General features: G+C 40.6%; 2 protein-coding genes and 1 long non-coding RNA gene across 4 annotated transcripts in view; 1 reads left to right on the forward strand and 2 right to left on the reverse strand.

Annotated features, from left to right (window-relative positions):
- The first annotated feature begins 2,239 nt into the window (after positions 1-2,239).
- Positions 2,240-4,152, forward strand: LOC106940524 (uncharacterized). The gene is made up of 2 exons (XR_001423121.1): positions 2,240-3,902; positions 4,003-4,152. It is a non-coding gene; the product is annotated as an uncharacterized LOC106940524 (long non-coding RNA).
- Positions 4,153-4,264: 112 nt separating this feature from the next.
- Positions 4,265-13,866, reverse strand: znf346 (zinc finger protein 346). Of its 2 annotated transcripts, none has more exons than XM_015023282.1 (7): positions 13,759-13,866; positions 11,118-11,221; positions 10,871-10,960; positions 7,519-7,666; positions 7,211-7,426; positions 6,157-6,256; positions 4,265-5,039 (listed from the first exon to the last, which is right to left on the reverse strand). In XM_015023282.1, exons 1-7 carry the CDS (start codon positions 13,814-13,816, stop codon positions 4,769-4,771), a joined length of 987 nt encoding a protein of 328 aa, XP_014878768.1. In that variant the 5' UTR covers positions 13,817-13,866; the 3' UTR covers positions 4,265-4,768. The 2 variants fall into 2 exon arrangements, with proteins under 2 accessions (XP_014878768.1, XP_014878767.1); XM_015023281.1 differs by having other exon boundaries at positions 7,211-7,429.
- A 2,451-nt stretch (positions 13,867-16,317) lies between these two features.
- Positions 16,318-17,387, reverse strand: part of LOC106940523 (15-hydroxyprostaglandin dehydrogenase [NAD(+)]) — a 20,622-nt gene continuing 19,552 nt past the window's right edge. The window contains exons 6-7 of the mRNA XM_015023284.1: positions 16,632-16,789; positions 16,318-16,539 (exon numbers count right to left, since the gene is read on the reverse strand). Coding sequence (XP_014878770.1) covers positions 16,401-16,539; positions 16,632-16,789 — 297 coding nt within the window. The 3' untranslated portion in view covers positions 16,318-16,400. The remainder of the gene's footprint in view (positions 16,540-16,631; positions 16,790-17,387) is intronic.

The following is a 17,387-nucleotide window of genomic DNA, read 5'->3' on the forward strand; positions in this document are numbered from 1 at the left end:
AAATTATACAAAAAATAAAACAGCCACAACAAAGAAACTAAATAAAATCATGACATAAGTATTTCAGTTGGTAAATAATAATGTAGCAGAGCTGTAACCGGGTTCTGCTTCACTCCACTGAACCGGGCCGGCCTTAAAGAAGACAAGGAGTTTCTGGGTGATCTGCAGTTTATTTCCTGAAATAGAAAATATCGGGTTGGAATCAGTGCAAGGCTCAGCTTCAATCAGCTCACTGCAACAGAGAGCTGCTTTTCATCACAAACTAAAAGTTTCTAAAATCTTTTTCTGCAGGAATCAGCAGTTAGTTACCTGCTACAGGTTTTTACCCGGAGCAAGGGCGCCACCGTGTGGCCAGAGTGAGCCAGCTTTTCAATAAGATTAATAAAAATGTGGATCTTGCTGCTGCAGCTTCCCGCGGTCATCGATCCAGCCGGACAGCTGCAGGATCGGTTTGTTTGGCCCGGTTCGGCCCGGTTCGGAAAGCTGGACGGGTTTCAGGCCAGGACATTTCACGGGAAAACATTTCTTCGTGCACTGTGATTTTTAGAAGCAGCTGAAACTAAAATGGAGAATAAAAATGATAATTTTTCACAACAGTCTCCTTTAAGGTCAAAGGTCAAAGCTGTTATGAACTTTCTTGCAGAATCAAAAGTTTCTGTTTGTTTAGAAAACATTCTGAGGTCGGGCTGATCAATAAATCAATTTGATCGATAAACATATTTGAACTCCTTGAGTGACGTCATCGCTCCCAGAGCCGCCATCTTGTTTATTTTAATTCTGAGTTCAGGTCGACTCCACCATGAAATATGATTTATTTTTTCAAATTTAGTCTAATAACAAAGTCAAAATAATATGAGAATAAAGTTTTAATTTTACCAGAATAAATTTGTTCTCTTGGTAACATTACATCTTTATTCTGCTATTAATAAATATAATATAAATATTTTCATAATTTAAACTATTAAAAATCTCTGCAGCCTGGCATTAATGCTGAAAACCTACAGACAGGATGAATTCTGAAAATATTTTCTGTTATTTGTCATTTCCTTCTTAGAAAAGAAAGTTAGAACAAAAACAGGTTCAAATCTGATCTGGTGTGAAACAGTTATTTTATTTTTAATTCATATCTGTTTTAATCTGGAGTCATCACAGTGAAAAACTTCCTGTTCGGTTTGTTCAACTATCAATATTTAAAATAAATGATAAATCTCAGCTGATGTAACATCTGCTTTAGTTAATGTTAAGAAAATGTAATGAGCTTTTTCTAAATAAATGAAGTAATAGTTGATTTGTTTGTGACCTTTGACTGAACCTGCTTTCATTCATGAATCAGTTTGCATTTTTTCACATTCACTTATTTTTGTCCACATTACAAGAAAAGACTTTGTGTAAAACTCTTAAATGCACGAGCTTTGCAGAACTTTTTAATACATAAACAAACTGAAAGTAACTCTTAAAATCACAAACACAGGATGGGAACAGAAAGGCCATTTCTGTCACACATGATCTGTACAGCACCAATAAAAAAAGCTTTAGACAAAAACATTCAGTACTAAAATATTTCCTGTTTTGACATCGTTTGCTCTGACATCAGTCTGCTTGGTGACGATCAGGAGCTTTTCAGGGACAAACTGAGAAATCCTTCATAACTCAGATGAAGAAAATGGACATTTTCATGCCATGAACTTTTAATGAGACAATCTGGTGACAAACAAACCTCTGCAGGAAGCAGAACCGGCTGAAAACAATCTGATTTAAGATCAGCTCAGGTTTTATTGTTGCTTAAAGACATTTCAGGGGGAAATGTAACTCAGGACGTCTTACAGAAACATCAGGTAGAAGCCAGAAGGTAACAGAGCCTGTAGTTAAAATAATCAACACTATTTTTAAAAAATGGTCAACATTAAAAAAAACACAGCAAAAACAAAATAAAATGATGTAAACGGCTAAAAGAAATTCAGTAGAGAGTCGGTTTGGAGAATCTCCTTCAATACATTCAGAGGAACAGTTTCTCTGTTGGTCGCTATTACCGACATGTAGCTTTAAAGCTGCGTAGATATTAGCTAACAGTGATCCGTTACGCTTCCTAGGACAGGTTAGGATCCCTCGATGGCCTAAACAAAACCTGTTCATCACATTTTTTTACATTAAATTATTCTCAGATAATCAGATTTCAGTCTGAGCTGTTTTAGGGTCTCTGTCGCTTTAAATCCAAACAAGCTGCTGCTGGCCACGCCCCCAACTCAATATGAAAATGGCTGCAAACAGAGGCAAAACTATACAACCATACATCTTTGAAAAGCAATAGTGAAGCCTCCTGCACAACTAACCAGAATGCAGCAAGTCAACAACTAAACTCTTGACTTTTCCAGCAGCCATTGTACAGACTAAAACCAGCTGACCAACCGCTGGAGATCAGCTGGGTTGCTAGGTGACGGCGTGGCGCCCGCTGAACGTGACTCATCAGTAGTTTTAGACATAAAACCCGCCACCGAATCGCCAGAAATCACTCAGCTGTTTTGCTTCTTAGAAGCATAAAAATATTAAAATGTGAATTCTGCGTAATGTTTCACCACTGAAGCTGCAATAAACCGTTTTCATGGTGGGAAGTTTTCCATGGATCAGGAATACTAATTTAGCGGTTTTCCTATATTAAGAGTGTTGGTCACTTCCTGTTGGTCACTTCCTGTTGTGAGGGGTTTAATGGCTGCTGCTGAACCGCCTGCTGGTGTCGCCCCTGATCCGTTTCACTGCAGTCCAGTTTCTGGTACCAGGAACGTTTGGGTCTTTCACATGTGGAAAGCTTTTTCTGGCTCTCAGGTTCTGAAAGCCCAGCCGATGTAGAGCGGTCCGTTTCAAAGCCGCAGCTCAGATTGAAGCGAGGTTATGTTGAGAGAGCATCAGCAGTCAGCAGCTGCAGGTTTGCACCGATTGGACAGAATCTTTATTTTAAGGTGGATTTAATCCATCCAACCAGAAACTGCCTGATTCATTTGATAAAACTCTTCAACTTTACCAACAGATATTCATGGAGGGTTTAAAACGAAACAAAGAAAAAAATGGGTTAACTCTAATCAGTCGATTGTTTATGATGTCACACAGCACTCACTTCCATAAACTTAAGATCTCAAAAATGTTTTTACAAGCATGGAAACTCTCATCTAGTTCTTACAGATGTTTTTCAGTCAACTTCAGAAACTCAGAACCAATAAAATCCAGTTGGATTAAATATAATTTTGGACTTTGGATCCTGAATTTTGGCTTGTTCTGCTCACCAACACGTTTAATTTGGACTCCTGAGGGAGAGACTCCCCCTGCTGGCCAACCTGAGTAAGCAGACAGGTGGATATCAGAACCAACAACCAGAACAAACCAGAACATTTAACCCACATGGAGCCCGACCCGTTTCAGCAGAACCTCCAGACTCCGGGAACCTCGGCCCGGATCTGAAGGGCTGGGCGCCTCCAGTAGCTCCACAGGGAACTGTTCCCTCACCGTTTGGGTTTTGAAAATAAATTCACTTAATAAAACGCCAATTTAGAAAAAAACCTAATGTTTTGACAAAACATATTGTGGGGACCTGGTGTGTTTTTGGCACTTTCAAAATTAGTGTATTTTGCAAAACTGCAAAGGAAACATTTTTTTTGCCTCACCAGTCACATGACCAACAACAGGATGTTACTACTGCTGGAAACCTCGAAGAGGAAAACAGAAAGTGGTTGGGGGAAGATAGTGCTGCGTATATTTTAATTACTTATGTGAACAAACGTATTCATGTGATTTTAATTGTGTCTCTTACTTAATGGAAACACAACAATTGTAAAATAATTTTTTAGCAAAATACTAACTGAACTCAGCTGCTGTCAGAACAGCAGTGGTTCACTCAGAGATCAGATATTTCAGTAAATATGAAAATATTAAACTTTCTGCTCAGACGCAGCAGAACGTTTCACCAACGCCTTTTTTTCTCAGTGCTGTAAAAACTAAAATTAGATTTTACAGTCCATCTTTGAACTGGTGAAGGTCGTTCCTCTGAGCCGCGATCGCCACTGTAATCACAGGATGAAGCGGCGTTGTGTTACCGTGGCGTTGCGTTTCCACGGCAGCTCAGCAGTGGAAACCACTTCATGTTTCACATAAAATAAAAAAAAATTATGGAAAACCTGGAGCCTCCTCTGTCTGAGACAGCGTCTTCAGTCAGAGGCCTCTACAGAGCCGCTGTTAAACAGACTGCTACAGGCACAGCCATCAACATCTACAGCCACTGAGTGATACGACTCAACACTTTTAATTTCCCTCTGGGATTAATTCAGGATGTTTGAACTGAATTGGATTTTCTTGTCAAAAACCATAAAATTAGCAAACATGTTAAAAATACTGAGACTGGGTCTCACGGTTCCCAACAAATCAGCCTGAAAGTGAAGATACTGACTGCTGATGAGCAAACAACAAAACCCCGCCTCAAAAACTTCTGAACAACCGTTTAAAACGCGGCGCTTCTTTCTGTTCGCACGCCTCCGTCGCTGCAGCTAAAACATCGTACTGTCCGAACTTTGAGAGGAAACAGGAAGAAGAACTGCAGCGTCTCGGAGCCGCCTCTCTGCAGGGCCCAGCAGAAATCAGTCAGAAAAACAAAACAGAAAATGATGGAGGGCACATGGGGGTCACAGTCCAGACTGGTTTACAGGAGCTAAAGTTTAATGGGGGGACTGGGAGTGATGGTTTGTTAAAGGGGGGGCTGTTTGAAGAGTTCAATCCCAGTCCGGCCTCAAGTGTACTGGAACTGGTCTGAAAACGCAGAGAACTCTGGCGTGTACTGGTGGTTCCCGAACTGGCCGTCTCCGCCCTCGTACTGGTCGATCCCAGAGCCATACTGGTCGTCAGGGGCAACGTAATGGTCGTCTCCGGGGGGGTACTGGTCGTCTGCGGGCGCGCGCCGGCCGTCGCCCCCGCTGTACTGGTTTTCCCCTCCAGCGTACTGGTTTGACTCCACAGCTGAAGGTTGGTCGTCTCCAGACTTCTGACCAACTTTCTTCATTCTTCAAAATAAATTTAAAAACATCATAAATTCAGAATTCATTTCCTTTTCACACAGTAAAATTAAACATTTTGATCATCTGCAGCTAAAATAACAAGAACTGGTTCTAATGGTTTCTTCGTCCACACCGGCAGGTTGCTACCGTCGCACAATTATTTGAACAATTCACCCAGAAAATCTGAGCTCATTTGGATGACTGTGATTTTTAGACGTTTTTTCAAGTTTGGTCAGATGAAGCACTTTTATATTTTACATTTTTGTAAATACACTTCAACCAACCAGTTCAGTTTGTAAGGAAAGACCCATGGCCTGGAGGTTTCTGCAGACTGTGGTGAAAACATACTGGGCAGTTTTTGCTCGACAAGTTTGGCACTTTTACAGCGCCACCTAGAGGTGGATGTTGACACAAACAGCGGTACAAAGAAAAAATGGTAAGGTTTCAAAATTATGGCCGATTGAGTTTCGCAGCTATGTACGTAGTGATGTTTACTTAGTTATTATGTTGGAATTGGGAAAAAAATCTCAAATCTGGCACGATGACTTGTTTTTGTTTATTCCTTAGCGCAGGTTGTGGTGGGTTTCATTCGGCTCAGAGTTGGTCCCAGATTGGCTTTGGCTAATGAATCTTAATGGCTCTGTAGAAATTAATATTCCAGATCGAAAATTAACAAAAAGTTTTTATTGTTTTTGGGGGACAGGCTGCAGTTTGACTTTGAGCGGAGAAACATAATAAAAAGAATGGAGTAAAAACAAAAAGGCTCCTCGCCCTGCCGCACCCTGCGTCGCTACGGCGACCTCGCCCAGCCGCACCCTGCGTCGCTACGGCGACCTCGCCCTGCAGGTTCAGAGCCCTGAATATGATTCAGGTGTTTCTGATCGACTTATCAACGCAGTGTAAAGCTGATCTGTTTTTTGTATTAAATGATTAATAATTGGATAGTAAAAAGTGATAAATGGGAGATTTTTTAATAGAATTTCATAGAATTACAAGCCAATCAAATCATGCTGAGGTAAACGACCTGCTGCTCAGATGGAGTACTTAAACATAAATATATATCTCCATGGTTTTGTTACTGGTTTCCATGGTCTGGTTACTGGCCTGTTGAATTGTGACTTACTGGTTCTTATGCCTGGCGCCGCTGATGTGAGACTGGTACTGTTCCACGGAGTTGAGCACGATGCTGCAGACGGTGCAGGGGTATCCGTTTAGTGTCGACGCTGCGGACAGGAGAGAAGTTATTTTCCCAGTGAAAAGCTGAACTTTCAGGGACAAAATGATCAGAAAAGATACAGATACTGAATATTCATCAGTGGTAATCTGGTGTGGTTTGATCAGTTATCCAAACTTTACAGCTGCAGAGCTTTTCATCTGGAGTTTACTGATGTTTAATGCAACATGAGAATGAAGTGGAAGGGTCAAGAAGATTTTCCAGATTCCACTTTGTCCATTTTAACCACATTTAGTCAGTCTGTTTGCCTAGTCAAAGCACGGTTTGGTCGGTGAGGTGTGAACGCTAACCGACCTCTGACCTCTGGTCCTCCAAACCTCAGTCTGGGTTCGGTTTGAATGTGAACGCCAGGCGGATCAGAGACCGCTCCAAAAGCAGGAAGTGGATCACAGCGCAGGGCATTCTGGGTAAATCCAACCAAAGCTAACGTGCTAGCCTAGTGCTAGCAGCAGAAATGGCTCCTGGTCTTCAGCCTAAAGAGAAATCCTCCAACCGCTAAAATCCTCCATCTTGTTTCCATCTGGTGAAGAAGGAAGTTGCTCTCAGTGTCTTCAGAGGTTCTTGTGTCATTTCCTTCAGGGGTTCTTGGTGCAGCGCCCCCACAGGCCAGGAGGGGAACAGGTTGGTTTGACTCAGAGCAGCTGGAGGAGGAGCAGATGATGGAGTTCTGGGTCCAGTAGAACCGGGTCGACTGGACTGAAGGAGGGAAATCATCTTTATATATGAATCCTTCTTTACTGTCTAAAGCAGCTGATGCAGAGACGGCTGGTTGAATTAAACAGAGCTCTGCAGCAAGAACACACCTTTACTATTTTTAGTTGAAACATTACATAAATATGTAAATGAGGCAGAAGATTTGCAGTAAGCCACTAATATTAATGCAGTGAGTCTGCAGAGGACGAACGATGGGAACCAGAACCCGGGCGGCGGGCAGCAGTCTGACCTGGTGCGGTGGAGGGGCCGTACGTCTCCATCAGCTTTAGCCTGGTCATGTGTTTTTTATGCTTCTTGCCGGCGTAGTGCTGCTGGGCCATGAGCGGGTTGTTGAACGACGCCTTGCAGGTGGAGCAGAAGCGATCTGGGTTGTTGTTGTTGTCGGTTTCAGAACCGCCGGCTGAATTGTTGGCGGGTTTCTCCGCTGGCTGTGAAGTCTGAGAGGCTTCTGCAGAAAAAAAGGTGTGTGTAAAAAACACAAGAAATGTAAAAATAAAACAGGAAATGTTCTTTGGATGATATGATGGAAGCAGCAACCTGGAGTCTGGGATTCAACAGCTTTCATTTTCAGTCTCTTGGCATGAAATTTGCCCTGATAGTGAGACTCGGCCATAACCGGAGACGTGAAGGTCATGTTGCACAGGTGGCACGCCTTCAGCCGGTCCGTGTCTCCGTTGTTGCAATCCTGCAGAGAAAAGACGCACAAACAGTTGATCAAACATTTAACAATAAGGAAACATTTGAATTTAAAGATGCAGCAACCAAAAACGTTTAATTTATGGATGAAACTAATCGATTAGTTAATCATTCTGCAGATTCTTCATTAAACTTTTATATGCACTAGAGCAGGGGAGCCCAAAATCGGTCCTGGAGGCCCGGGGTCCTGCATGTTTTACTTCTCTCCCTGGTTTAACACACCTGGATCAAATGATGGCTCAGTAGAGGCCCAAGAAGAACAATGACAAGCTGAAAAGGTGGTTACTACCACCAGGGAGAGAAGTGGGCCTCCAGGACCCACTTTGGGTCCTCCTGCACTAGAGCTTTGGAGCGTGGCATCACTGCTGCAGACGCACTCTGCAGCGCGGTGGCTGGAGGGATGTGAGCGCCATCTTGAGGGGCCATAAACACAACAGACAAAAACAACAGTCTCACAGACTTTTTGAATCCAAGTTGCTTAAAATAATTTAGCTATGGTAGAACTTGCTGCGTTATTTCATGTAATGTCTGATCACACGACTGAAACTGTAAAAAGATGGAAAACGGACTTTTGTTTTGCTGTTTCCTGCCTGGAAACAACGCGAGGAGGCTAAGCTATCAGAGCTAAGGAAAAGAAAACGAATGTCCTGCTATCAGCAGTGAGACGTCCTGATATCACCTTCTCCAACATCCGCAGATACCTACAAGTTTGCTCCAGACATTTCCATTCTGGTGAGTGTTTAAATTTGCTTTGTTGGTGTTGTGTCATAATATTTTTTCTATGATTTTGTCCGGGTGTTCTCATGTTCAGTTTATGCTGACTTCATTTAAGTGGGTCAACCTTGTTTAGGTTGGACTAATATTGTTTAGGTAGCGCAGTCCGAGTGGACATCGAGGTTATTCCATTATTGTGAAGTAAACTATTTAAGTTTTCTGGTGTTATAATTTACAGTGTTAATACTGGAGAACAGGGAGCTTGTTATTTAACACTGTTAGGCCTTTTCTGCCGGCATCAAAAAAAACTTTCACAGTTTCAAATGTTTTTTCTTACACTAATGTGTCTAAGACTCGGTCTACCTGTTCGACATCTTTTTAATGTGTCACATAAAACTGTCGAAAGCCTTTGCTATATGTGTTGGATGCTTGCCTTAAGCCCATGGTAAGCTGGCCCGAGAGGCCACAAGCCTCCTCAGTTTTTGGAAACATTTGGAAAACAAGTAGCAATTATTGTTGACTGTTTTGAATTAGGCTCAGAAAGAGCCTCAAATTTAAAAGCACGTGCACAATCCTTCCTTATTAGTATAACACCACATGGGTGGGTTCCTTTTATTTCTAAGGAATGAGGTGGACGTGCATCAGATAAGCACATAGCAGAAAACTGTGGCCTTCTCTCCAATTTATTACCTGGGAACATTGTGTTACCTGAGGCTTTGATATTAACGACAGCGTAGGAATGCTGTGTGCTGAGGTCAAAATGCTGCAGCAAAACGAGCTGCAGCTCACCTCAGGATCCATGTAGAGATCGGTTCCACCAGGAACAAATACTAAATGTTACACAGAACCAAGTAGGTTCCTGCTTGCATGTGAAGGTGACATGGGGTGTGTGTGTGTGTGTGTGTGTGTGCTGCAGCTTAGTGAACATTTGTTCTAACAACACGAGAAAAGTGTAAAGCATCAAGCAAATGATGTTTCACACGAGAACGTTAAAATGAAACTGCACTGTTAATTAAAATGCAGATTATTTTCTGCACTCATTATTCTGAAATATTTGTACAGTTAGCACTGTTTTAAGTAAAATGTAGATAGCAAAAAAGAAAATTGTATTTGTTCCCCTCGTTATTTTGGGATATGTACAGTTGGAAGTGTCTGTTCTCTCATTTAATAATTTAATGTGGTAAAAATTCATGAAACGTTTGATTGAAGCTCTTCAAGTTGCATGTAAACAGGAGATGAAATGGATCATTCAAAGTAAAAATCTGATATTTCAGAGTAAACAGTAAAGGTGACAAGTAAATGTTATGAACTGGATGACATTCAGGTAATAAATATACATGTAATGAAATCAATCCTGTCTGAATTTTATGTAACTGAACAGGTAACAAATGTGATGATCATCTGAGGTCATACATTTTATGAACTATAAAATTAGCTAAAAATGTAAAAAGGGGCCAAAATGGAATAAGGATGTGTGCCTCAACTATCCAGTTTAGTAGAATAATTTCACTGACTTTCAGTCAAAGGGTCACATGACCTACAAGCTATTGAAGAAAACATATTTAATATTAAAATGACTTCAAATATTGAATATGACTTAGAATTTTAATAGAGTATAGTGTGTCTCATGTAACAGCATGAATTGCCACGTTTTTGTGTCAGATGGTCACGAAGCTTTTATTTACATTTATTTACAGGAGCGATTGGTTCGGAACTGACGGTGAGCCTCCGAGCGCTGAGGAGGGAGCGGCGGAGAACGGCTGGCCCAAACCGGCGTTCATGAGCCGGATCAACCTGGAGCTAAACGCCGCTCCCCGCGCAGCGCCAACATCCACCTTCAAACAACTTCACTGCACTGGTAGCAACAAAAACACCGGAATAAAGTTTGTTTTGGTCTGCGGCCCTTATAGATGGCGCTGAGCGACGGCGCCGTGACGCTGGCCCAACGCTCCACTTTAGAAAAACATTAAAATATCAACAAATAACTGAACCCTTTCCAAGTAAGAAAATAAACATTTTACTGTTTAAAGGTCAATTTATTTTCATTCCTATAGTGACATGAGAAAAACTGAACATCAATACAGACTAGAACTAAATCTATGGATTAATTATTGATTAACTGATTAATAATTGGATGCCAGATGAAGCTAAAACTGCCACTGGAGGAATTTTGGGTGGAACAGATTTATAGAAAATTAATTTATCTTTTTATCTGAAATGCAAAATGTTTATTTTTTTAAACAGTTTCACCTTAATTACTGATCTGAATATGTTGTTCTTTCAGCAAATTGTCCTTTTCTTTAGCCTATGTACTCCAGTTAACAATCAATTACTAAATCAATTGGTGATTATTTCAATAATCAATTAGGCACGATTAATCGATTCAGCCCTGCTTCTCTGACATAAAAACGGAGGTTTTTCATTTTGCTCCTCATCCTGTTGGCGTCACTTTTTTCATCTAATCGAGGTTTTCACTCACGTTGTCGGAGGTTTTGGGCTTCTTGACCGGATCGCCGTTCTCATTTTCCAGGGAAAGGAAACGCCGAACCTTGTTGGCATGTTTCTTACTCTGGAAGCAGAAAAACAGTTCTTGACTGGAAATAAAAAATAATCCAGTTCTGGTTCATTGTAACAAGTTACTGAACGTGTTAAGGCTCAGCAGTGTTTCACGTCTTTACAGGATGTTGATGAGCTTAAAGCTTCAGCAGCGATTCTGCTGCACTGACCTGATAATGAGTCAACTTCTGAGACTGAGAAATCAGGACGGCGCTGCAGACTTTACACTGGGTGTCAGAAAACAGGTCGCCTCGCTCCCGGATCATTTTATCTACTGCAGGGAGGAGAGCGACAGAAGCACAGAGGATAAATCATCTGGAAATAAAAACCCACGGCAACACGGCTGCTGTTTCCACACTTGTCAAGGACAAACCGGCTCTTCGATTTACACAAACCTCCCAAACGCCTCTGATGACGCATCAGCAGAAACCCGCGAATAACGCCGCCAAAAAATAAAAATAACATGTTTTCAGGCTGATCTGAGTCACAATTTAAACAAGATTCAACTTGGTGTCAGTTACAAAAATATACAGAAAATATTAAAATAATCTGGAGATTCAAGATGGTCAACAAAAGACTCCGTGGTTCAACATGTGGCGCGGGGGCCAACTGTGGTCCAAGGAGTTATTTAGGCCACATGCCAGTTGATTCAGGTAAACATTTTATTTTATTTAAAAGAGGGCAACTTTCATAAACAAACTGAAGTCTACTTAAAATGGAAAATGTAAAGTGCAACATATAGTATTCAACTTTTATGTTTTGGCTTTAATAGTAAATAAAAATGAAACATCCAGAGACTTTTACTCAAAAAGCAGACTCATGCTCATTTATTAGTATATTTTATTTTTGTTGAAATAACAAAAACCCAAAACATCCATGACATTGTTTCTCTCTTTCACCAGGCTGACCTGCGAGAACGTTTCAGGGTTGCAGACCCCCTGCTGCACGTTAATATCGTTTCTGCTTAAATCGTGACATGCAGGTTTGGGTCGTTTTTCTCTGATTTCTTTTGTAAAAGGAAAAGATGGATTGTTAATTTGAAGTTCTGAGGTGGGAGAAAATGCCAAAAATGTCAAGCACTACACATTTTTTATTATGTGTAATATCAATACAAATAAATATAAACAAAATATTGATGTTTGCTTGGACACATTTACTGAATAACTTCATTATTCACACCAAAATGACCAAAAGCTTCCTGTTTCTGATGGATTACATTTAATTAAGTCACATAATTTAATAAAACACATTCCTAAAGCACAAATTTATTTCCAGTTCACCGATTCGTCTCTAGTATTTGAAACAAAACTAAATCTAGTATTTCAGGCCAAACTCTGACTTACATCAGCAATTATGAAACAAAACTGCAATGCAATATCCAGGTGTCTGGCCATGTTCATACCGTCATCACGTTTAACAGCAAAACGTGGACATAATCTACAGCTTAATCCCAGAATTTAACAATTTTTATTTTTATAATTTATGTAAGAAAAATATCTTTGTGTTTCAAGGCAGACACACTTACTGTGTTAAAGTTTTAATGGTGAAAATATAAATTATACATTTAAAAACTGCTGGATGAAAATGGACCATTTTTACAATAAATTAGTATTTATTGTAAAACATGAAAAGACAACTCCTCCAATATGGTTTGTTGAAGAGAAGTATTTCTTTTGAAAAAAAAAAAAAACATTTTTTGAAGAAAGTAGTCAAGAGTAGTGCTACCTAAACATATTTTTACTCGAGTAAAATCAGTCGTCCAAGAAACTACTCATGAATAAAATGGTATGACAGGCTACACAAGTATTAACTGATCAGAAAATATTATTTAGTATGTGAAAAGTTATGTGCCAATTCTGAGTAAAATAACTGAAAATCACATATAAAACAATTACAAAATAAATGTAGGCACTAGAAACTTTTAGAAATCAGTTTTTCAACAGAAAGCTTAAACATTTGCAGCTTTTATCGTATTTTGATCTCCAAATGGCTCAGCAAATACGTTACTAAAACAAAGCTGGTGTATGAACAAGAGGTCTCACTTTGGCAGAAACCTAGTACATTTTTAATAAAAATATATTCAGTGAAGTTACTCCAGCTGAGTAGAGACTCCATTAATTTTAGTCAGATATGAGTAAAGCTATTTCATAACAACATTACTCAACTAAAAGCAAAAAGGATGTTGGAGTAAATCTACTCTTAAAAGTATATTTTATTACAAACAGTTACTCAAGTAAATGTTGCTAGTTTCTACAAAGCTCTGCTATTTGAAAATGTTGCTAATATGCCCATTTTCAGTCATTACATTATATTTATTAATATAACGATTTAGATTAAATGTGCAGTTGTACACAGCTATTTGTGATCGGTGAATAACGTGATGGATGTGGGTTAAATTTAGAGCATCCTGTCAGGATAGCTAGGCTGCGCTCCATCGCGATGTTTAACTGTGTAGTCAGTGAGCGGCTTTCCCATCACTACGCACAACAAACTGCATAAAAACGCCTCTTCCCAAATAATTAAAACAACTTCTTTAGCGGAACACAACATGGCGTTGCTCCCATGGTGTTGTCCTAAACGTATTTTTAGATAAAAGTCCGAATTAACATCGGATGCAGACCTGCTCTCGTCGACCTTGGAGCAGAAATGTTAGAGCTACTTAGCTTAGCACGTTTTAGCATTAGCTTCAAGGAAGCCGCGAAAAAAACCGCAAAGTACTTCAACCGCTACACCCTCTGGGACGGCTGCTAGGTGCGCTGATGCGGTTCTCTACTAGCATATGCATGCGTTTGGAAGATCCAGATGTCATACCCTCCGCCAGTCCCGAAGGTAAGACAGGAAAACTGTCGGTCTGCATCGTCTCCGCCATGATTTTTCTACACACAGCATCGGCTTCCAACAGCGCATGCGCGGCAAATAAACAGACTGGAGGCATTTAGAAAACTGGGCTTCAAAACAATTAAGTAAAAGTTTCCTTTATAACAACACATCGAGTAACTATGTGTTATAAAGATGCAATTAAGATGTAAGACATTATACCCTCCGAAACATATGAGGGTTCTTTAATGTTTTTGCGACTGTAACTTTAAGAATTGACGTAGTCATGGAAACCATCTTTGATAAAAACACATTTAAAATGCTCAACATTCGGTAATCAATAAGTCCGTAAAGTGGACACAGAGGGTCTGAGCCGGACAGAGGAGATGATTGGAGAAGTTTCTAGAGCCGGCGACCTTTAAACGGTGCAGACCCTAAACCAGCCACTAGATGGAGACAAATCATTCAGTTTTTAGCTCTGCGTGTATGCCGCGGCGCCATGACTCATGTTGGTCCAGCTCTGCATGACTCCAAAATTACATGATTTGGAGTGGTCTAGTCAAAGTCTGACAGTAAATCCAAACAAAGAGCTAGTCTTCCTTCACAATGTGTAAAAGACTGCTTGTCAGCTGTTGCAAACAGTTTATGATAGTTGTTGCCAAACATCACAGAGGACAAGAGAGATAATTTTAACTATGAATATAAAATAACATTTTACACAAATAAAAAGATAATTTCACTGTCAGTTAGGGAATGTAACACTGCTTGAATCCACTTATTAACACATCATAAATCATGTCATTCTTATTCTGAGTGAAATTAGTTATATTAGTTTGTTATACAGTTCATAAACCTTTTGGATCTGAATGATTTAGTTCACAAACTAAACAGTAACGACTGACGTGTGTCATGGAGAGGAATATTTCCACTGGTCAGAGGAAAAACCATCCATATGTAATGTATATATAAATGTTGACTTTATTCTCCAGGTTCTGGTGACATGCATACAAAGTATGTCGATTGGTTTATAAATGACTAATGTAACATCCAGATTAAAGAAACATTTCTGCAGCAGCTGTAACGTTCTCGCGTGGCCTGGGGAGGAAAACGCTCAGCGACAGCACAGAGAAAACAACAGAAAATGTTCTGTTTACAGAAAGCTGCATGTCTGACCTTTGGTTTGCTGTGGAAACATGAAAGCAGCTGTTAGTTATTAAAGTTAATGACTAACAGATTTAAACCTTCTGGCTCTTTTTGTCTTCAGAAGATCAAGAAATTCGGCTCAGATTTCTCATTATTCACATTTGTTGTGTTCTTACGTGGTTTAGTCCAAAAACATGAACTTTCTGCTGCTGTTCCTAATATAAACTGTGTGGAACATTTTATGTGCTAATGGCTTTTTAAAGCTCTTTTCTTTTAAATTTGACCTCCTTCATAGGCTTTTATTGCCCAAAGCACCAAATAATAACATTAATAGGTATGAAAATGTTGTATTTTAGTGTATTTCATTTATTTTTACATTTGAAAATAATAAAAACATTGATTAAAATGGCATTTACACGTCTGTTCCTCAGATTATAATCTGAATTCTTTTGAAGGTGCAGTTTGTTTGGCTTAGTGATTTTTATTTTTTTTATAGAAAGTAATTTTATGAATGTCCAAAATGTCTGTCAATAGAATGATACTTTACTGCAGTGGTTCCCAAGCGTTTTCTCCTGCCCCCCGTGGCTTACAAACAGCTGTCTGGTTGAACGATGTGTGTGAGCGAAGGGGGGGTGGATTCTTAGAGACTCCCTGTTATACTCACCCCGGCTCCAGACGAACGTTTTGGGGGGCAAAATGAATCGCAGCTGAACATAGACAGCAACACCAGTAGCCTACAAGCTACTTGTTAACAAGCTTAACGTGCTGTATTGATATTAGCTAGTCATCTTTTAGCTAACATTAGCTAGTCATCTTTTAGCTAACATTACCTGCATCCAGCAGCTTTACTCAACTCAGTCGGTTAGTTTGGGTGAAAAACTGTGAAAAGTTCTTTGCGTTTTGCTGGTTTGTTGCGGTGATTCTAACACAAACCTACGTAGCTCCGCCCAGCAGCAGCAGGTCTCCTTCACAGGTGGAAACCCAGCGCGAGCGTCGTAGCGCTCATGTTGCGTTTAAAGGCGGCTCGGAAAAACAGGATACAACATGTTAACAACGGATTAAACAGTTTTAACTGCTGATAAAAGTGACAGAGGACACAAATATGGGAAGTGTGGAAGCCTCTACTGTATCAAATTGACATAGGAATAACAGAGAGTTGGCCATTCTAAGGTAAAAACCCAGCGCATACAGTGTCATGTTTTTTTGTTTTTCATCCAGACGGCTTCCCGTGCCCCCCCTGCAATGGCACGGCGACCCCCTGGGGGGCGCGCCCCACAGTTTGGGAACCTCTGCTTTACTGTTATGCTGTTAATTTCTTTATTTTCTTAGTTTGGGTTTCAAACTCAGTGGTAGAAAATGACTAGAAACAAGAAAAAAAGTAAATTTCAGAAACAACGTGGCGAAAAGAGGAGCTGTTATCTTTTTTATTTAAGACCACAGCAGGTCTGATGGGTTTTTGTAGAACTGAATCCAGTTGTTGGTTATTATTCTTATTATAAGGGTTTATTTTGTGTTGGATTGAATGAAGGGAACTGCATGTACATGTTTCCACTCTGTAAGACCAGCAGGGCCTCTCCGTTCTTTGTGCTGTCTGTCAGCAGCTCCAAGGCGGCGGCGGCAACGTCAGAAACCCTGAAATACACATTTAAACCGCGTTCATCAGAGGAATGTCAACAAAAGGCGTAAAAAGCAGATTAAATCATTTTCCAGTAGCGTGTACTTACGCTACCGTCCCCATCACGTCAACCAGTTGGTGTGCGACAGCGGTCAGGTGGGAGAACTGACCCAGCCGAACCGGGATGTTGGTCATCAGGTCGGTTTGCACGAAGCCGGGGCAAACCGTGTTGAACCGAACACCGTACCCAGAAGCCTCAGAGGCAGCCTGAACACAAACAACACGGTTTTCCTCCCAGAACCTAACCAGAACCACAGAGATCACATCCAGAACCATACAGATCCCATTCAGAACCACACAGATCCCAACTAGAACCATCCAGAACCACACAGATCCCAACCAGAACCATCCAGAACCACACAGATCACATCCAGAACCACACAGTTTCCAACCAGAACCATCCAGAACCACACAGAGATCCCAACCAGAACCACACAGATCACAACCAGAACCATCCAGAACCACACAGATCCCAACCAGAACCATCCAGAACCACACAGATCCCAACCAGAACCACACAGATCCCATTCAGAACCACACAGATCCCAACTAGAACCATCCAGAACCACACAGATCCCAACCAGAACCATCCAGAACCACAGAGATCACATCCAGAACCATACAGATCCCATTCAGAACCACACAGATCCCAACTAGAACCATCCAGAACCACACAGATCCCAACCAGAACCATCCAGAACCACAGAGATCCCAACCAGAACCACACAGATCCCATTCAGAACCACACAGATCCCAACTAGAACCATCCAGAACCACACAGATCCCAACCAGAACCATCCAGAAC

This window comes from Poecilia latipinna, unplaced genomic scaffold, assembly GCF_001443285.1.
Source record: "Poecilia latipinna isolate Pla-1442-1.1 unplaced genomic scaffold, P_latipinna-1.0 Scaffold3263, whole genome shotgun sequence".
Taxonomy (NCBI): Eukaryota; Metazoa; Chordata; class Actinopteri; order Cyprinodontiformes; family Poeciliidae; genus Poecilia; species Poecilia latipinna.